Below are 21911 nucleotides of genomic sequence, written 5' to 3' on the forward strand. Positions count from 1 at the left end.
TTTTTACAGCAAAAAATGCAAAAAGCAGGATAATAGAGATTTTTTACCGTGGAACAGCAAAAGCACACTTCTGTCTCTCTGGCCTACACCAGACTATTTTCAACAGATATATTTGTGTCTGAAAAATCAGGGAGACACTATTATTATTTTTATACAGCAAAAAATGCCAAAAACAGGATAATAGAAATGTTTTACCGTGGAACATCAAAACCACAGTAATAATTTACTGGTGTATACCAGGCTTTTTAAAATATATATATATTTGCGGCTGAACAGTGAGCGACACACTCAAACTGTTTTTTTAGATACAAATGGCCCATAGAACTGCAAAACCACACTTCTATTTCTTTGGCCTACACCAGACTATTTTCAACAGATATATTTGTGTCTGAAAAATCAGAGGCACACTTGTGGGGGGGGGGGGGAGAGACACCAAAAGGTTAATAAGATGGGTATTTGTACATTGTGAAGGAGGAAAAAAAAAAAGAGGATTTAGATTAAAAAAAAGGATTTTTCCTGGCCCCCGGGACCTGGAGCTAAGTCCAGCAATTTCAGCAACAGGAGCAGCACACAGGACTGTAATGCAGCGTTTGCTGGTATAACCACTGCGTCTCCTATACAGCCTGCCTGCCTGATATACCTCGGATGGATATTAGTCCTGAGAAGGACTGTTTGTTTGATCTGGCAGCCTTTACAGACCCTACACTAACTATTTTGCAGGATATATCTCTCCCTAAATCAGCAGCGCTGTCCCTACACTGTCTGATCCGGAGCGACTGTGTCCAAGATGGCGGCGCCCGGTTTTAAATACTCGAGGTGACGCTGTGCGGCCAGCCAATCACTGTAATGCCCACAACCAACATGGCTGCGGCATTACAGTGACTGGCTGGCAATCCCTGCATGTTCATTGGCTCTGTAAAGAGCGCCAAACATGCAGGGCGGAGACCCGAGCTCCCGCCCGAGTAACCCGGAAATGCTCGGTGCTCGCCGAACATCCCGAGTAGCGTGATGCTCAGGCGAGTACCGAGCAGTGTCGAGCATGTTTGCTCAACACTAATGCTTAGCAAAACCTAATTAGGGGACCACTGCTTGCTTCCAGGCATGGCATCACCTCTTGTGAGGGAGGCAGTGCCACTGTGGCAACCGGACCCCTGGGGTGCCACACATACATTTACCCTCTTCCCTTCTTCTCTTTTTACTTGATCATATTAATAAAGTTTTGTACATTATTATTACTCGGAATATTTGATGGTTTAGTTTTTTTTGTTCCTCTTTTTTTGCAATAATTACCAGTGATTTATCCCTTATATTTAGGTCCTATATGGTGCATGTAATTAAGTAATTTTTTACTTCAATATTTTATTATGTTAGAAACATGCATATACTCTCTATGAGTTATTTATAAGTACTATAGATGATTGGGAAGAAGAGGGTGAATAATTCTGAGACTGCAATACTCACTAAATGTGTCATTGTGTAGTTAATTTTGAGAAACCACTTGTTGTGTTGAACGATTTAAATTAGTCTTGTTTGATTGATTGTAAACAACAGAAAGTTTGTGGCCGGCCACCTTAACCTGTGAGTGATGCTACCGCCCTGTGCCATCTTGCTCCAATCATCTGGTGGGTCTGATGTGTGAAGGCAAGAAATTTACAGTTCATATTATGGAGTTTTTCATATAAGAGCAGTATATTATGGAATTGTTATTCATGTTATTGCCTTGGGAAGTCTGGACAGTGGATGTTACAGGATGTTATCAGCTTCAATATTGCAGTATTGAGCAATACAATATAAACATCAAAGACACGACTGAGTCACAGAGGTTGAAGTCTTCAGGTTTTATGAAGCTTTTTCTATTTTCTTCAGGTTCAAGTGAATGCCGTTCACAGAACGTAAGACGAGCCGAGGGATCTTCTTTGGTTCATTTTTGGGGTCTATACTCAGTTCGAATCTGGGTAACGTCAGCGCGATGGCAACTTTCATCTCATTCATAGCGAAGTTCTGTCCGATACAGTTTCTAGGGGAAGAGAAAATTAAGGTTTTTGGTCTTATTTGACAATGGTGTTTGGTCTTATTTAACAAGCTATGTATAAAATTAATGGAAATAATAACTTTGATTGCAGCAAAAAAGAAAAAGTCCCACCCCTAAAATGCTCCTTTTAAAGGACAAAAATCCACCAGCTTAAAAAAAAAAAAAAAAAAGTAATATTAAATTAACCCAATCATGCACACATGTTTGGGATCCTCCTCTCATTTGTTATTATTTTGTCTCATAAAAAAATTAAAATCTATCAAGAGCTCAGCCATGATCTCTGACTCCTCCTTTTTAAGGTCCTGAGTTTCGGTTTTAAGACAACTGGCAGCAACAGGAGCCTCTCCCCTCCTCTCTTTATGAGATTGAATGGGTCAGAGTGTCAAACCAAGGTGCATCAGAGTGAAAGTTATGGGAATCCATGATTGGAGATGGGCCTGCTGAGACTACTCTGGAGTGCTGGTCTTGCTGGAGTGGATGCTCCATGTGTAGAAGTAGAAAAAGGAACATGGAACTCCAATCCCAATGCATGGTGCTCACATAGGGTCCTACCTATTAAACCACAATACAAATAATTCAAGCGACTCTGACCAGAGCGGTCATACTACTGCTCAGTGCTCTTCTCTTAGTGGCTTACAGTAGACATCAATCAAGATGGCGTACCAAGCGCCAGTTACATTATTAACTGTGTTAAGATACAGTTCCTGCTATTGATGGTAACCCCTGATCTGTAACTGCCAAGTTCTAGTCCTCCACTCTGATGTGTAACCATCAAGCTTTGTGCCTTAAAGGGGTTGTCCTATGAACAAAAGTTGACTTTAATCAATAGATCTTGGAATGATAATAATTTCCACAATTGGATGTGTTTAAATAAAATATTCCTGTGCTGAGATAATCTTATAAATGTGCCCCTGCTGTGTACTGTGTAATGGCTGTGTCTGACGGTGTACGGAACATGGTCTGATCATACCACAGCTCCTGTTCAAGGGAGGAACCAAAACACAGACATTACAGAACGGGAAAACAGCTGATTCTTTTTGTGAGGCAAAACATTTCCCTGCCTGTTATTAACCACTTCGCACCAGAGCCTGTTTTTGCCTTCGTGACCGGGCCAATTTTTTCAATTCTGACCACTGTCACTTTATGAGGTAATTACTCTGTAACGCTTCAACAGATTCCCCTGATTCTGAGACTGTTTTTTCATGACATATTGTACTTCATGATAGTGGTAAAATTTCTTCGATATCACTTGCGAAAAAATTGGAAGTTTGGTGAAAATTTTGAAAATTTTGCAATTTTCAAACTTTGAATTTTCATGCCCTTAAATCAGAGAGATATGTCACACAAAATAGTTAATAAATAACATTTCTAACATGTCTACTTTACATCAGCACAATGTTGGCACCAAAATTTTTTTTTGTTAGGGAGCTATAAGGGTTAAAAGTTGACCAGCGATTTCTAATTTTTCCAACAAAATTTACAAAAACTTTTTTTTTTTTTTTTTAGGGACCACATCATATTTGAAGTCACTTTGAGGGGTCTTTATGACAGAAAATACCCAAAAGTGACACCATTCTAAAAACTGCACACCTCAAGGTGCTCAAAACCACATTCAAGAACTTTATTAACCCTTCAGGTGCTTCACAGGAATTTTTGGAATGTGGAAGAAAAAAAATGAACATTTAACTTTTTTCACAAAAATGTTACTTTAGACCCAATTTTTTTTTATGAAATTTCTCTTGAGCGTGCTGATACCCCATATGTGAGGGAAAACCACTGTTTGGGTGCACTGCAGGGTTCGGAAGGGAAGGAGCGCCATTAGACTTTTTGAATGTAAAATTTGTATGAATAATTAGCAGACACCATGTTGCGTTTGGAGAGCTCCTGAGGTGCCTAAACAGTGGAAACCCCCCACAAGTGACACCATTTTGGAAACTAGACCCCTTAGGGAACTTATCTAGATGTGTGGTGAGCACCTTGAACCCCAAGGTGCTTCACAGAAGATTATAATATTGAGCTGTAAAAATAAAATTTTCACATTTTTCCCACAAAACCGTTTTTCATCCCTTAATTTTGCATTATCATAAGGATAATAGGATAAATTGCACCATGAAATTTGTTGTACAATTTCTCCTGAGTACACCGATACCCCATATGTGGGGGAAAACCACTGCTTTGGTGTACGGCAGGGCTCAGAAGAGAAAGGAGCGCTATGTTGGCTGGGATAGGCAGCAGACACCATGTCACATTTGAAGAGTCGCTGACATGCCGAAACCCCCACAAGTGACCCCATTTTGTAAACTACACCTCTCAAGGAATTCATCTAGGGAAGTAGGGAGTATTTTTTAATTTTTACATTTATACCATTGGGCAGTGAAAAAAGCATAATTATATTTTTACCACAAAAAAAATGTTTTACCCTCAGATTTTACATTTTCACACAGGGCAATGGGTAAAAATGGTGCCGAAATGTGTCACACAATTTCTTCTAAAAGTGGCAATACCCCATATGTGGCTGTATCGTACCGCTCAGCCATACGGCGAGATCTGGGGGGGACGGAGTGCTATTTGACAATTGGAGAACAAATTATTGTAGAATAGGCATTTGGATTTGGGAGCACAAAATTTTCTGAATTTCTTTTGGGGGGCAAGGGCCATTTCGCTTTTCCAGAGCCTTTCTGCTACCAGTAACTTGGAAGTCCCTTATATTTTTAACAGATGATGGACCCGAGTGGGGACTAGCTTTTTTTGAGGACTGAGTTGAAGCTTTTCTTGGGAACATTTTAAGTAACATTTATCTGGCGCTCTAAGCTGAGCACTTACATCGGGGTTTCCATCTAAATTTCCAAGTGATGTAATTCAGATGAAACCCCTGCAGGATCCATTCACTGTAATGAGGCAGCAGAGTTATTCTGGACTCCGTCTGGCCTCTGTTTAGCGGTGTCCTTTTTTTCAGAAGTCCACAAAAGTGTGGCCAACCGCACTTTTATGCACGCCTAAAACAAATGACACCGTGGGATCCCAGGCTAGACGGCATCCACAGTCGCCTATATCTGCCTCATTACAGGGAATCTTCCGTCATGGGTTCCGGCTGAATCACATATTTCAGAGATTTACACGGAAACTCTGGTGTAAGTGCTCAGCGCAGAGCGCAGGATAAATGTGAGCAGAGCCTTACTGCGATCTTTGGGAGACATAATAAACAAATCAGTAGCAGGTGAAGAATTGGTTTTATTTATTTTTTACGCCGTTCCTCGTGTGATATAACTGATTAGATTACTTTATTCTTCGGGTCGGTGCGATTACAGAGATACCAGATTTATATCGGGTTTTTATGACTGACAGCTGTCACACACTAAAAGACGCTTTTTTTTTGCATCACCATATTTTGAGAGCTATAATTTTTCCATATTTCGGCCGACAGAGTCATGTGATGGCTTGTTTTTTGCGGGACGAGTTGACATTTTTATTGGTACCATTTTTGGGTAGGTGACATTTTTTGATCACTTTCTATTCCGTTTTTTGGGAGGTAAAATTAACAAAAAACAACAATTCAGGAATTGTTTTTTGAGGGTTTTTTTTATGCCGTTCTGCGTGTGGTAAAAGTGATCAGGCAGCGTCATTCTTCGGGTCAGTACGTTTACAGCGATACTACACTTACTGTATTTTTTTTATGTTTTGGCGCTTTTACACAATAAAACAATTTTATAGAAAAAAATATTTTTTTTGCATTGCTTTATTCTGAGCGCTATAACTTATTTTTCGACTGATGGAGCTGTATGGCGGCTTTTTTTTGCGGAACAAGATGACGTTTTCAGCGGTACCATTTTTATTTCTATTTTGCTTTTTCATCGCATTTTTTTCCACTTTTTGTTTGCGATATGATGAAAAAGCATATTTTTTTGCTCCGTTTTTTATTTATTTTTATTACGGTGTGCACAGAAGGAGTTAGTGTGACAGTTTTATAGCTTGGGTTGTTTCGGACGCGGCGATACCAAATATGTGTACTTTTTTTGGTTTTGTAAAAATATACGGATTTATTGGTTTAATATTTTATTTATTTATTTTTATTTATTTTGTGATTTTTTTTTTAACAGTTTAAAAACATTTTTTTTTTACATTTTTACTTAGTCCCTGTATGGGACATTAATTTTTATTTTTCTGATCATTGATCTCATGTAATGTAATAGACATGTATTACATTACATGAGATCTTTGCTGACTGTTTCACAGTCAGAGTCTCCTGCCTGGCTTCAGCTGCAGGCTGAGCCAGGCAGGACACCATATATGGCAGATCTGGAGGCGGTCATGTGACCTCCAGCTGCCATAGCAACGCCAGGTCCTGGAAGGTATCAGGGGTCGTCGGAGAGGTAAGTAAGACGACCCCCTCTCCTCTGTCTGTCTATCTTCTATATGCCGCGATCACTATAGATCGCGGCATATAGAACATAGCAAAGGGTTAACATCACTGGGACCTGATCCAATCAGGTCCCGATGATGTCCCCTGTCAGAGCCAACGCTCTGCACCGGAATCGAAGCGCTTGCAGGACCCTGGGGGTCCTGAGCGCTGCGAGACCACCCACCGTTTTTAAATGTCGGCGCTGAACAGAGCCCAGCAAGCGCCGACGTTTATCTACAGTAGGCGGTCGGGAACCGGTTAAACAAAGTTTTACCTGAAAGAAAGAATCAGCTGTGATCCCCTGCTGTAATGTCTGTATACTCTTTTGTTTCCTCCCTTGCCCAGGAGCTGCAGTATCATCAGACCATGTTCCTGCATGGTCAGACACAGCCATTACACAGTACACAGCAGGGGCACATTTATAATATTATCTCAGCACAGGAACATTTTATTTAAATACATTCAATTGTGGAACTTATTATCATTCCAAGATCTATTGATTAAAAATAACTTTTATTTGTCAGAAAACCCCTTTAAGTTTGATGTGAAACCACCAAGCTATGTGCCTCAACTCAGATATGTAACCACCAAGCTCTGTGCTTCAACCCTGATGTTTAACCGCCAAGTTCTGTGACTCAAATCTAACAAGTAACTGCTATGTTCTGTGCCCTATACTGAGTAAATGCTTTCCTAATTGACCAATAAGTGAGCCACTGCGCCATGCCAAGTCTAAGATGTCTTACCTTGCTCCAGCTGAAAATGGAACATACGCATGTGAATGTCTCTTTGATGAATTCTCAGGTGAAAACCTCAGTGGATCAAAAGCCTAAATCACAAAATAGATGACACATAAACCAGGTTTTAAAGACTATTGCAAAAGTAATATCAGTAACTTTATCCATCTATCTCATGACACACAGATAGGTATTTATCCGCATAGAATCATTGTAATTCTATGTAGCCTCCGCTTACCTCAGGGTTATCCCACATACTGGGAGACCTGTTCATGCAAAATATACTCAGAAATACTATGGTACCTGTCACATCAAAAGACAAAAGAGCAATTTATAATACATTTCTATAATATATCACATTAAAACATCTTAAAGATAAAAGCCCCTTCTTCAATTTTCACTTTAAAAAATAGCAAGTTTGAAGTTATCAAATCATGTAAATTATAAATAAATGGTTTATATACAGTATACATGTTATAGTTTTTATATGTATATATTATGGTAAGATCTGGCAAAATTGGAAGCTTGCTGGGGCTGCTTATTGCTGCTGTATTTTCATTATTAAAGGGCAGAATTCAGTTTTATTATGTTTTTATCATTTTGATTAAAAAAAAATATGTTTGACCTTTGGGTAGACTTCGCCCATCAAAGAATGTGATTGGTTCTTTCAGCTCACGAGCTACCCCCGGTACAGGAGGGTAGAGACGCATACTTTCCTTTATACACATTGTGGTGTATGGCAGCTTACTCAAGTCTTCCCTGGAAACACAAAACAGTAATAAGAAAATTAATAATATTACAACATCCACTCTACCAATTATATAAAAAAGGGCCATGCCCATGAGGAGCATGAAAACTTCAAAGAACTACTTTTTAAGGTGGTGGTCCGATGCCTATAATGCCCTTCATAAATATTTATCTTTAACCCTAATGACTTTTGTATTTAGCTTTATTATAAAGTTCCCTACAATTTACCCAATACAGCTAATACCTCTTTTTTTTTTTTTACTTTATTTCCTGTGATGTTTAGTTTGAAGGGAGTCTCAAATGGAATGTCACAGGAGATAGCCCTATGGTCACTTATTCGCAGCTTCTATTACCCTGTCTGGATCAAGACATCATCACTGGTGTCACTCACCCTGCTTCCATCACCGCTCCCTGATGACAATTTGTTTGAGGTCAGTGATAAAAGCTGTGGAGTGGTGCTGCTGTCACTCACTCTGCTTCTAATAGCTTTTTAGGGGTCATTGATGAAGGAGTCACTATAGAATATCAGGGGGGCACAATTTTATTATCACGTGGAGCAGAATAGGCATTTTTATTGTGCAGGGTTTATTATTACCTTCTTGGGTAGTAATGGAATTTTCTATAATATGATACACGTTTTCTGCCCTAAAAAGAACACAGGGGGTTATTACGAATAACCCTCTTTGTGTCCCACATATTAAAAATGTCGTTACTTTTAAAGGGCCTTATTACTTTTAAGGATACACAAAATAATATTTTTTGGATAATTTTTAGGCTGTAGGGAAAATAAAGTAGGTGTTATTACTGGGTTAAGGTATAAATTACTGTCTATGCCACATCATTATAGGGGGTGCGATGCTGGGCATTATTACTTTATGGAGTTATAGTGGGGTCTAAAATCAGCCCTAGTAGTCGTATAGAAATGTAGGAACTATAATCTTTAAAATCATTAAAAATATTTGTTTGGTCATCATGTGGGTCATATTTTCCTATATAACAACAAAGAAAATGACGGCACTTCCACTACAAAAACTAGGTGTGAACAGGTGCTTACTAAGAGCAGCTACCTCCATATATAATGAACAAATAAAGTAGCACACTGTAACACTGAGTATATAGATATGAAATATGAATAGCTTAACTGCTGTAGAAAATAGAAATAAATGAAAAAAAATTTTTTGAAAATTTTTTTTAGCGCATGTAAATATGAAGTATGGAAAATGAATAGCATTACTGCTGTAAATAAATGAGAAATCTTAGCGCATAAATTGGCCAATTCATGTGTACCTGACAGCCGCGGTAAGGCGTTTCTCGATGTCAGGACCTATCAATGTGAATACCTCTCTAAGAGACCTCCGTCTGCTTATGTGTGGGAAAGACAGATCCTGATGCATTTAAAACCACCTGCGGCATAGGGGTGGGGGTGGAGTGCCCAGTCAACGCTAAATCTAGTAACAAAGAAAGTGATGGCACTTCCACTACAAAAATTAGGTGTGAACAGGTGCTTACTCGAGAAACGCCTTACCGCGGCTGTCAGGTACACATGAATTGGCCAATTTATGCGCTAAGATTTCTCATTTATTTACAGCAGTAATGCTATTCATTTTCCATACTTCATATTTACATGCGTTAAAAAAAAAATTTCCAAAAAATTTTTCTCATTTATTTCTATTTTCTACAGCAGTTAAGCTATTCATATTTCATATCTATATACTCAGTGTTACAGTGTGCTACTTTATTTGTTCATATTTTCCTATATATTGACAATATTTTCTAGACATACCCCTTGGTTCATGTATAGCGGCACAGTAGTTCAGCACTCTTCTGCAGTACTTCCATGGGGCTGAATTACAATATAAAAAAACAATATGTGGCATTATATATTAGGATTTTACCACTCTACTATAGTCCGATCTCCCAGGACCTCTCTGATCTCCTCCCGGCATTTCTCCTGGTGCTCAGGGTATTTAGCCATACAGTATAATGTCCAGGAGACACCGCTGGCAGTTGTGTCATGTCCTTCAAACATGAACGTGTCCACCTCTGCCCTCAGATCTTCATCAGATAGACCCTGACCATTTTCATCCTGATAAATACAGACACACATCTCTTTAACAGGAAAGATAGCCTCCTCCTCAGGATATATGGTAACTTATACATTGAGCATCTTAGTACCTTGGCACATAAAAGAATGTCCAGAAAATCCAAATGTCTCTTCTGCTTGATCTTCTCAACCTCTCTCTCCTGTTTTAGTGATTCTTTCCTCAGTTTGATTACTCTCTCTGTAATAACCAGAGAAAGCAAATTATTACTGTCATAATGGCCACCAAACTAGTTGCACAGTCCGCCTCTATGGAATATTTGCCAACTCTCCTGAAATATCTTTGAGGATCCTGAAATAAGGGGAGACTCCAGAATGTGTCAACAAGTCTCCTGCGCTTTGTCAAACTTTCCTCAAACCTCCAAGAAACCAGCTATTCTGGTAGGTACTTTCATTCATGGAGGCAGAGAACGGAAGGCAGTGGAAGAAGTAGGGTATAGAGCGTGGAATGGTGGGGATTGGGCATGGAGGGTTGTGAATTCAGAAAGGTCATGGGTATAGCCAACGGTTGTGAACATACACTCCTAACAGAGTCTTAGTATCAAAAATTGGTAATGGTAGGCACGCATCTTTATGCTGGCTGGTCTATCATTGTGTATGCGTAAAAGATCTTAATGATCATCTCATCCATTATATAAAAAAAAAATCTAACATTGAAATATAGAATGTACAACCTTTAAAAAGCTACATAAGAAAACCTTGTGAATACTGTAATTTATGATCTCTTCTGACCTGTGTGTTCATGTGCTGTTTTCACTGCTCTCCGGAAGCGGAATCCATGTGGGCTCAGGTAGAAAATAAAGTCACTATGATATGGAAAGATGCGAGACCTGCGCTGCACCAGGTAGGAGAGCTCATACACAGCATTGATGTAGTCATTTTCACTGCAATAAATAAATAGAGAAAGTAATCAATCGTGTTGTACAGAGCGCAGTACCTGACATGGCTTCTGCAATGGAGTGCAGTCTTCTTAAGAAGGGAGTCTGGCGAAGGTTTTTGCCAACAAGTGTGCATATCGGAGAGAACCAACTAGGTTTGTGAACCATCTCACCAATGACCCCATAGCAGCTACATGATATGCCTCTATATCTTTGATAATTTGTGAAGTTTTAGACATAAATTGTTGGAAACCACCAACCTGTTATTCTGGCAGTTGCTCTCGTAACTGAAGGCGCATTTCATGATGGTGTCCAAGGTCATGAGACTGACATGATGGAAAAGCTCCACTGATTTATTATTTGGGGCCAGTTTCTCCCATTTGTCCTAAACAAGATTCAGCATTAACCTGAGGCATTCCCATCACAAGGATTTTTGAGTTCTAAACCTGGAAATTTCTCCTTACTAGCATGACATTAACACAGTCAGACGTCACCCTGACATACGGCTTCAGGACATCATAATGGAATCCCGATGTCAACAGTTTTCGGTGCTGGAACCATTTCTGCCCCGACAGCACCAGCAAACCTTTCCCTAAATGATAGGAAGGCAAAAGACAGGTCAAAGTAGGAACCTATGAATTGACTAGAGCAGGTCATACTGTTACTGAAGCAAACAGCATGAAGTATAATTGCAAAGACCTAAGTAAATCTAAAGTGTATAGTTAAAAGAGGACCTGTCACTTACCATAGATACCTATTTTTTTTACCCCATATAAATGCCACTGTTCTCCTGAACCTGGCATGATTCTTTGGTTCCTGATCCTCTCCACTCCTGAAATATGGCCACTTTTTGTCTATATGTAAATCTAGTCTTTTTTAGCCAGGTGGGTTGCGATCTTCAACTCTGCTCAGTTGGAGTCTTCTTGAAGCCCAAGCCCATAAGAGGGGCTGTATCTCAGGAACAGAGAGACACAAGAACAAAAGGAAAACTATTCAGGAGAATAGTGGTACTTACACCAGGGAAAAAAAATTACATATTTATGGCAAGTGACAAATCCTATTTAAAAAGGTGCAAATATAGACAGACAGCTGAATCTTGATGGTGTGCAATGCACACGCTGTCACAATTTCCCAGTATTCCCCATGCAAGTGGTGTGACATTAGTCACTACTTACGGACATGCCGTGAGGTGGGGAAGTCAGGGAATCCGAGGTCAAAAGCAAGGAGGGTATGTCATAAACAGAGGGGTAAGGCAAAGGCGTAGTCAGGTCACAGTCAGAATTCTAAGAAGGTAGTGGATAAAGACAAAGGGGCTTGGCAAATGGATGGTCAAAGGCAAATCCAAGGTTGGTTAACAAAGATCAAATTACTAGAACTCAGAGCACAAAGCAAACACACACCAAACTGAACTGAGAAGAGCTACAACTGGTAGAGATAAGAGGCAGACAACTCAGCTAAATAGCCTGGGAATCATTCCAAACAGGAGACAGCTGTAGGAAATCCAGCATGACCCGGCCCTGAGGATGACTGGACTGTCACTTACCACACTGACAGTTCAGCACGCCTGTGAGGACACCGAATTTATTCTTAATTATGCCAGAAATATTATTCAGCAAGTCAAGAGACATAAGGCATTGTTCATATAAGCCTGAATGTTGATTCTTGTTGTATATTTATTTGATGTTTGTTGAAGGTCTGCTGATTATCTATTGTATCAGTTCCAGCAGCTTATTGTTCTGCTATCTATAAGGGACAAAGGCGCAGGTTAATTGAACAATCGATGTTTGTTTATTTAGTGAATGCCTGCTGACTACTTATTGCATCAGTCCATGCAGCTTGTTGTACTGCAAACATTTCAGGACAAAATATGCAGGTTAATTGTACACTTTCGAACAATGAGAAACGAAAGGGGAATCTGCATCTGTTTCCACACAGACTCTACACGACAGCAGCCAAGGCACCATGGCTCCAACTGGAGGAATACAGATTTTATCTACTGCCCATCAATAAACCCATGGAGACATTTGGAGAATCCAATTTGGGACAATAAGGTCACCTGACCACGTACCTCAATGGATTGTCAGTTTCCTAAATTTGCTGCTACCTCCTCTCTGTGAGTGCCCACCAAAAGCGGGGTGCCATTTGTTGGGGTAGTTGGCCCTGGAAGCCCCGAAGTCACAGATGTTCTAATTCCCGGCGAGTCAGTGAGAGTCTGTCATTTGTACTTATGTACTTGCTGGGACCGTACTATATGTTATTGCCTGTTGGTGGTTCAATAAATTATTTCCACACAATATTACCCTCACCCTGTGTTGTCTGAGTAGTATTCTGCCCACGGGAAAGGAGTATGGGTATTCTGTGGGATGAGCCCTAGTCCATGCAGTTTTTCTAAAGACAGCCAGGCCAGTGGACGAGAGCACCCACTGGCCTTCGTGTCTCCACAACGCCCAAATCTCAGATTGGACGGCTGAACTGTATCACAATACTGACAACTCAGCATGCCCCTGCACCAGATTGGAAGGCTGAGCTGCCACTTACCACACTGAGAGGAGGAATCGTGACAAGTGAGCAGTCATCTCACAGTATGAATGTGATTTGCACAGTTGCAGTCATTTGCCAACTAGACTTCCATGTCTTTCTCAATAGAGAAGAATCGAGACAAGCCGGCTGAGGGTATGTGCACACGATGCAGAAATGAAGCATAAAATTTCTGCATCATTTCTGCATCTCCCTGGCAGAAAAAACGCATGCGGATTGTACATGCGTTTTTCCTGCGGAATACATGCGTTCCACATGCGGATTGACAAGCGCTTTCCAGGCGATTTTAGCATCACTTGGAAAATGTTTGTGACAGCTAGGTCACACTATATAAATCCATGCAAACAGCATGGATTTATATAGTGTGACCCGGGAGAATGGTAAAAATAAAAAATAAATGTATACTTTACCCTCTGATGGCCCGTGCTGTCCTGCTTTACACTCCGTTCTCCCTTGCCGGCAACATTGAATTGAAAGACCTGCCCACGTCAGCGTCACGTGACCCGTCACATGACTCTGACGTCAGCGCAGGTCCTTCAACTCACTGCAAAGTGCCGGGAACCAAGCAGGAGCGGTGCGCGGGCCGACAGAAGGTAAGTATACATTTATTTTTTATTTTATTCTTGTTTTACAGCTTTTTTATGGTACCTGGGTGTGGAGGAGAGTCTCATCTTCTCCACACTCGGGTACCATCCGCATATTAGAACGCGCCAATAACGCAAGTACAAATGCAGTCTTGCGGAGTTGGCGAGTTCTAATGCAAGTCAATTGCGGCGAAACGCATTTACGCAAAATTAATTGACATGCTGCGGATTTTTGAGCGCAGCGTTTATGCTGCGGAAAAATCCGCATCATGGGCACAGCACATGCGGATTTCAATTGGGGGAACATTGCTGCCCTTCTACCATGCGTTTTTAATGCGTTTCCGCGGCGTTTACGCAGCTGCAAAAACGCCGCGGAAACGCATTAAATACGCATCGTGTGAACTCAGCCTGAGTCTAGTCGTCACGTGCTAATCGCATATATGTGGTCAGATGGCCTCCCACTCGCACAGAGAATACTAGTAAATGGTGACAGTGTGTGCATCACCATTTGGCAGTCTGCAGTCTCATAGAATGACTGCAGACTTTTCTTATGAGACCATAGTTAAAATATCAGAATTTTGTATACACAGAATGTAGCCACCTCCTTGGCTCAGCACATTGATAGTCATTTTTTTCATCCTCCATCTTGTGGTATTTTGGATTTATACAGTTTGCAAATTCTTGTTACATACCGATCCATGGGGTTATGAAGTGATAGGCAAAGTTGTCCTTTGGATCTATAAAGAAATGATGTCTGTGTTTAATATATAATCACTAAACATGAAAAGGCTTACAACTCTGATGAGCATAAAAAGGGGCACTATTTTTCACCTTGAATTACACAGAGCACGCTAGTGAGAAAAAGTCACAAAATAGTTTAATTACACTTTCAGAAAAAGCTGTCATGTGAGTATACATGAGTAATATTAGTATTTCTGCTTAAGTCTCTCCCCTTTTCTCTCTATAGACTTTTTTCAGTGGCAGGTATTATTTTTTCCTTCATTGAAGACAGATTTGTAGACAGATTTGAGCAGTTTTTAAGAGTCATTGATCAGTGACTGATAAATTGGGAAATATATTTTTATTGGAAGATATATTGCAAAGTTTTTTTTTTTTTTATCTTCACTTGTAGTGTTGATTTATGAACAAAGAAAACATCATAGAAAGTATAATAAACCATTGAAAATAACGTACGAAAAAGAATATCATAAATTCTGCCTCACCTTGCCTGGATAGAATAGCTTTCACATAGTCTGGATGAAAGACAATGAGGGAGGCAAAAAAATTTCCAAGCCACAAGGGAAAAGCATGGTCAAACTGTTTTGCATAACCATTGACAATGTCCAAGTCAGTCCCATCTTGTTTGAACTGTTAAGAAGAAGAAATATTTCAGCTATAACCTTTGATAATCCTACTATTATGCAGAGATGTCCATCAGGTGCAACCTGTGCAGCCACAAAAGGGTCCAGGTTTTTTTCCAATAAAGCATTATAGTTTTGATATTTGTGACTATGAATGAGACACTTTGAAGGTCAATTTAAATAGTTAAGGTTATACGGGTTGGGAATTCTGTTGGAGTAATAGCAACAGCTGCAGATTTTTGCTGGGGGTTGTGATGAGCAGAGAGCACATGGTTTTGTGTTCACGTTCACTCCATATAACAGCTAAATTATCTCTATACTTAAAGGTATCTTTCCTTTCACCTTCACACCTTTTCAGCACAGTACCTGTGCCCCGACTAGGAAAGCCAAGTATTCTTTCACTAGCATCTTTCACGACCGACTTACACCTTGCCTCTGTCCCTATCTTCTCCCATGTTTTAAGGTCCCCCACAAACGTACTTCTTTGGACTTCTAGCTCCTTACATCACTGAAGCTGAGCTCTCTTTCCCCTCTGCCCCACTTCCTTGGACATCAAAGAAGTGTTGGCCATATCTGGGTTCCAAACTGCTACTTTTAAACTTTAGTTACTTGCTTGCTACCCCTGTTCTCCTGCTTGGCCCACACACAGTGCAACTTAATAGCTACACTCCACTATATCTCTCACACTAAAAATGCAGAACTCTTTAGCAATTGCCTTTTTGTCACTTATAAAGGTCCATACGGCAGGGGCTGCCAGCCTGTGTCAGCAAGTGTTGCTTTCTTTCCCCTCGAGAACATTGCATTTATAGTCATCACAGCATATTTGGAACAACTGAATGTCACAGCAGGTACAACAGACACTGCAACATCATAATGATTGCAGCATAGTTTTTAGGGATACTGTTGATCTTCCAATCCTTTACAACCCTCCTTCCCCTATTTGTCATCCTCTGCAATCTGTAAGACCTCTAAAACAAAAGCATAGCAACAACTAACATGCCCTAAGGAAACAGGATTGTACTATACAGTGACTACATCTAATATATATATATATATATATATATATATATATATATATATATATATATATATATATATATATATATATATATATATATATATATATAATTGTCTTATCCCGTCTGTCTGTCTAGGAAATCCCGTGTCACTGATTGGTCCGGCCACAGCCAATCAGCGACGCGGGATTTCAGAAAAAAGATGGCGACCGTTAGCGGCTTATCTGCCGCATGGAGGTCAGCGGCGATGCAGCCGGGAGATGACTGGCGCCAGCCGCTCATCTCCCGGCTAATCGCAGCAGAACTATCCCGACCGGCGGCGCCGCTGACCTCCATGCGGCTACCGTCGGGAGATCAGTGGCTAGGACCGCTGATCTACCGACGGTAAGTGTGAAGGGAGGACAGGGGAGTGGCGCCGCCGGTCGGGATGCTTCTGCTGCGAGCAGACGGTCATCTCCCAGCTGCTCGCAGCGGAAGTACCCGTACAAGCAGTGCCGCTCCCGGGCCCACTCTAATACGACGCTGATTGGTCGCTGCCGACGGCCGCGACCAATCAGCGATATTGGCGTCAACTTTAGACACCGCTGTTCACAGACGTCAGCGCCGATGCAGCCGAAGTACCCCGACCGGCGGCGCCGCTGACCTCCATGCGGCTACCGTCGGGAGATCAGCGGCTAGGGCCGCTGATCTCTCGACGGCAAGTGTGAAGGGAGGACCGGGGAGCAGCGCCGCCGGTTGGGATACTTCTTCTGCGAGCAGCCGGTCATCTCCCGCAGCGCCGCTCCCCGGTCCTCACTAATACAATTCGCTGATTGGCAGCGGCCAATCAGCGATATTGGCGCCAAATTTAAACAGGCTCTCCGTCCCTCACTAACACGGTTCGCTGATTGGCGCCAAATTTAAACACCGCTCTGCTGATTGCGCCCGGTGTACCGCATACATATTCTAGAATACCCGATGCGTTTGAATCGGGCCACCATCTAGTTCTTCTTATCATTGCCATGTATTCATAAAGCACAAATTGTGCCGATGGGGTGCCGATGATCTTCCACTACTTTACAGCAATACAAGGTTGGCAGCCATCAATCACTAGTAAGAACTAGGGGATTGATTGGTGGTGCACCCTTTATTAGTACAGTACAATCACTTAAAAAAGACCTGCCACAAGATCAAACTTACCACTTTTTGCTCATGTTTTAGGCTATGTGCCCACAATGCAGAAATGCTCAGGATTTTTTCCTGAGCGTTTTTGCATCTCCCTGGCAGAAAAAAAAACGCGTGCGGATTGTACATGCGTTTTCCTGCCAGGGACATGCGGATGTGAAGCGTTCTTCACTTGCATTTCTGCATGCGGGTTGACAAGCGCTTTCCAAGCGATTTTAGCATCACTTGGAAAGTGCTTGTCAACTTGGTCACACTATATAAATCCATGCAAACGGCATGGATTTATATAGTGCGACCTAAAGAATGGTTAAAAATAAAAAATAATATCTATACTTACCTTCCGATGGCCCCCGCAGTCTTGATTCCCTCCGTCCCGGCTGCCGGCAGCGGTACACGGAAGGACCTGCCGACGTCAACGTCGCGTGACCCATCACATGACTCTGACGTCAGCGCAGGTCCTTCATTCCATCGTGAACTGCCGGCAAGCAAGCAGGAGCGGGAAGCCAGAAGGTAAGTATATATTTATTTTTTATTTTATTCTTTTTTTTTTTACAGTTTTCTATGGTACCCGGGTCCGGAGGAAAGTCTCCTCTCCTCCAGACCCTTGTACCATCCGCACATTGAAACGCATGGAATATGCATCTACATATACAGTGATGAGTAATCCATGCGATCTAATGCAAGACAATGGCGGCGAAAGCGCAGCGCTTCCGCAAAATAATTGGTAGTGCTGCGTTTTTTTCCGCAATGATAATCCGCAGTGGAAATTTCCACAGCATGTGCACAGCACCATGCATTTTAAGCGTCTTTGCAGCGTTTTTGCTGCTGCGGAAATGCTTAAAAAACGCATCGTGGGCACACAGCCTTATTCCTGCTTCCAGCTATATCACATTTCTCCAAATGATATGAAACTACCCTAAGGCCTTGTTCACACGTTCAGGATTTGGTCAGTATTTTAAGCCAAAACCAGGAGTGGGTGATAAATACAGAAGCGATGACTTGTTTCTATTATACTTTTCTTCTGATTGTTCCACAAGTGGTTTTGGCTTACAAATACTGAGGTAAAATACTGACCAAATACTGAACTTGGCCTAAGGCTGTGTGCCCACGATGCGTTTTTTAAGCGTTTCCGCAGTGGCAAAAACGCTGCAGAAACGCTTCACTTCCGCATTTCCCTGGCAGGAAAACGCATGTACAATCCACATGTACAATCCGCATGCGTTTTTTTCTGCCAGGGAGATGCAGAAACGCTCAGGAAAAATCCTGCGCATTTCTACATCGTGGGCACATAGCCTTAATGTGGGTCACACTTCAGAAATTCAAGTTTTTTAGCAAAAAAAAAAAAAAAAATCGAAAAATTCACTATGGCACTAAAGTGGTATAATATAAAAATGTACATTTTTATTAATATAAATCACGTAAAAAAAATTTAAAATAGAAGGGTACTGGAAAGAAAAGAATATAGCCTGAATAATTTGTTTACTTTGTTTTTTTTTAATCCGCCATACTGTCCCAGAGACATGGGGTTTTTTTTGTTTTTTTAATTTGATGCTATTTTATTTCAAGGGAGCATTGTTCACATAATATTGTTATCATAAGAATAATTAGGCAGAGCAGCGTAAGGACAGAGAACCCGGCTGCGAGCAATGCCTCCTGGATAAATACCATAAAAATCTGAATATTGAGCACACTAAATAAACATGCTAATACCTCTTTAACCCTTTAGTGTATTTAATAAAAAAAAACAACAACATGGAAAGCTAAGGGGAAGTAAAGGGAGCGAAAGCAAAGTCTGGACACTTTTGACTTTTTGGCATTTCCTATAGTGTAGCATATTCTGATGATTTGCCTGAAATGCAGAAAACATATACTATAGCAAACACCATATGAAATGGCACTTACCACATGGGCATTACCATACAACCAGTGACGTTTAGGACCCGGGAAAGCACTGAACGCTCTTTCCAGCTTCGTCTTTCTCAGGAATAGACTGGAGACCTTGTAGACCAGGAACAGGACACAGAGGTAGGCTGCCCAGTGCAGGAGCTCAGCGAGGCTCAGGCAGGAGAGTCCTGGCAGCGTTGGAGAAGCCATGGCTGGATTTTGCTCTTTGTTATACGTAAAGGCTCTTTCTTTATATATTATTGTCAGGAGCAGCCACAGCCTGAGAAATTCAAAGCACAATGAATAGAGGCGGTTACTAATGCCTGAGGAAGGGGTGTGCACTCACATTAAAACACAGACACACCAGTGATCAGAAAACCAGATTGTGCAGAGGAAGAAAGCAGTGAATACACCAAACTGGGAGGGCACCATCAAAAAGAGGGATCTACCTGCAGCATGTCAAAAGACAAATACATAGCAAACAAGAAACGATGCATACTGACTAGCAGTGATCAACATAAAAAATGTATTCAATTTTATTATAAAAAATGCACAAAGATACTCCAGAAACAGATTAAAATCACTTAAAAAGCAAATAAGCCCACCATAGGTAGATACCAGACCTGCAACCCCATCCCACAGAAAAAAATATAAATATATCAGACAAATAAATAAATACACCCCCATTTTCTGTTGGTCAGCAACACAAAGACAGGGATCAATGAACCATAAAGTTTATAGTTTCAAGAGATATCTATATACATATATACAGTATACAGTTCACATACGACCTACAAACTTGGATCAGTGACACCAGTTTTGTCAGGAGGAATGGGCCCAAATTCCGACCAACTATTGTGAGAAGCTTGTGGAAGGATATCCCAAATGTTTCACCCAAGTCATTCAGTTTAAGGGACCAAATACTAATGAAATGGATGTAAAGTTTTGACTTTGCAGTAAGTAATACTGTAAAAATGCCTTAAAACATTCTCTCTCTCTCTCATTATTCTGGCATTTGGCAAACATTAAAAATGATGGTAATCCTAACTGACCTAAAACGGGAAAGTTTTATTCTGATTTCATGTCAGATATTGAGAAAAACATGCAGATGTGTCTTTTTATGTAGTGTATGGAAACTTCTGGTTTCAACTGTATGCCTGTCTGCAGGCTATCTGCTGTTGAATTGCTAACGCTGTTTTAGAGAAAGCACTGATAATAAATCAAAACCTATTTACTAACGTCTCTTGTTGTGGCGGGTTTCCCGCTTGTAAGATGTAGCTCCTGGCTGTCTTTCCTTTGGCCTCTGGCCTTGCGTCTGCCCCTCTTACAGCCCCTTCTGCATTGCTTGGATCTGACGATAAAAAATTCTTGATGACAATTCATGTCACAAATTAGTATCCAATGTGACTGGACGTCTATTGCCTTTATGGCTCCATTTGAATGTTCGTAAATTGTTAAAGTCCCCTTTGTCCCTGTGGAACTTATGTTTCTTGCCATTGATTATATCTTTTTCAAATTGGTCAATAGTGACTTTTAAGCGCTGTATGAAAGGTATAATCTGGTATTCATTATCAAAGGCATTGAGTTTGTCCTCACGGCCTCTAATATCTTCCTTAAGTTTATTTAGGAGAGTCTGATCATGTTCAATCAACATGTCCATCAAGATGGTTGAACATTTGAGCAATCCTGTTTTCCAGCTTTTTTGAAATGTCTCCTCAGCTTCCCAAGCCAGGAATATCTGAACACGCAAGCCTCGAGGTAACAGCCCCAACCTTTTGTACTCTTCTAAATTCCTAACATTCCACCAGACCTTAGTTAAAGATTGATGTAAATTAGTGATTTCTTTGGTCAGCACCTGAAAATCTGAATCTATAGATAGGGTTTCCACCCCATTATTGGCTCCCGCCTCAAATACTCCAAGCGGATCTTACCACTTCCGGTTTGGAGGTACTACTTCCGCCCGCCGCTCCGAGTCACCGGGTGAGTTTTTCACAGCTGCTCTCTATGTACGAGACATTCCTCACATGTAATAAAACTGTCAAATAGTTGCAAATCATGCACACGGGAGCGATTCAACGATATCGCCGAGCAGCTATAAATACTCGGAGCTCGGCCCGAGAATACTCGGTGAAAGGGTTAATAGAACATACTCGCTCAACACTAGTAATTACCTGTTCCCGGAAGGAAGTCCTACTTCAATGGAAGTTGAAGTTACAGCTCTTTTTCACTTCCCCAGTTATAATTAGTTTATCTCGTCCCCAGTTATAATTAATCCCATTTTTTCAATGTGAGGGTGATATGTACCCTCTCCAGAGATGTCTGTATTGATTTTACAATTTTTCTCTAAGACAACCAGTAATATGATTTAATGTTATATTGTTTGGTGCAGAGCTTGTCTAGTATTCCACAAATACAATTTATTCATTACACAATAAAAAGTTTCACAACTCCTGAAAAAACTGTGTGGCATTTA

At 40.9% G+C, this 21911-nt stretch overlaps 1 protein-coding gene across 1 annotated transcript; it reads right to left on the bottom strand.

Annotated features, from left to right (window-relative positions):
* Positions 1-1668: 1668 nt before the first annotated feature.
* Positions 1669-19813, bottom strand: LOC141156951 (cytochrome P450 4B1-like). Its single transcript, XM_073643544.1, has 12 exons — positions 19457-19813; positions 15237-15381; positions 14706-14750; positions 11356-11483; positions 11152-11276; positions 10746-10897; positions 10088-10194; positions 9808-9998; positions 7791-7924; positions 7404-7468; positions 7175-7257; positions 1669-2017 (listed from the first exon to the last, which is right to left on the bottom strand). Exons 1-12 carry the CDS (start codon positions 19646-19648, stop codon positions 1840-1842), a joined length of 1545 nt encoding a protein of 514 aa, XP_073499645.1. The 5' UTR covers positions 19649-19813; the 3' UTR covers positions 1669-1839.
* Between the last annotated feature and the right edge of the window lie 2098 nt (positions 19814-21911).

This window comes from Phyllobates terribilis, unplaced genomic scaffold (genome assembly GCF_046119375.1).
Source record: "Phyllobates terribilis strain yellow unplaced genomic scaffold, ASM4611937v1 Scaffold_8__6_contigs__length_399053987, whole genome shotgun sequence".
Taxonomy (NCBI): domain Eukaryota; kingdom Metazoa; phylum Chordata; class Amphibia; order Anura; family Dendrobatidae; genus Phyllobates; species Phyllobates terribilis.

Coding starts and splice junctions, on each gene's coding strand:
- LOC141156951 (XM_073643544.1), bottom strand. CDS start 19,648: ATGGCTTCTCCAACGCTGCCAGGACTCTCCTGCCTGAGCCTCGCTGAG. Junction 11,484..14,705: donor CTTCATAACCCCATGGATCG/GTATGTAACAAG, acceptor CCTATCATTTAG/GGAAAGGTTTGCTGGTGCTG. Junction 7,925..9,807: donor GATCGGACTATAGTAGAGTG/GTAAAATCCTAA, acceptor TTGTGTTTCCAG/GGAAGACTTGAGTAAGCTGC.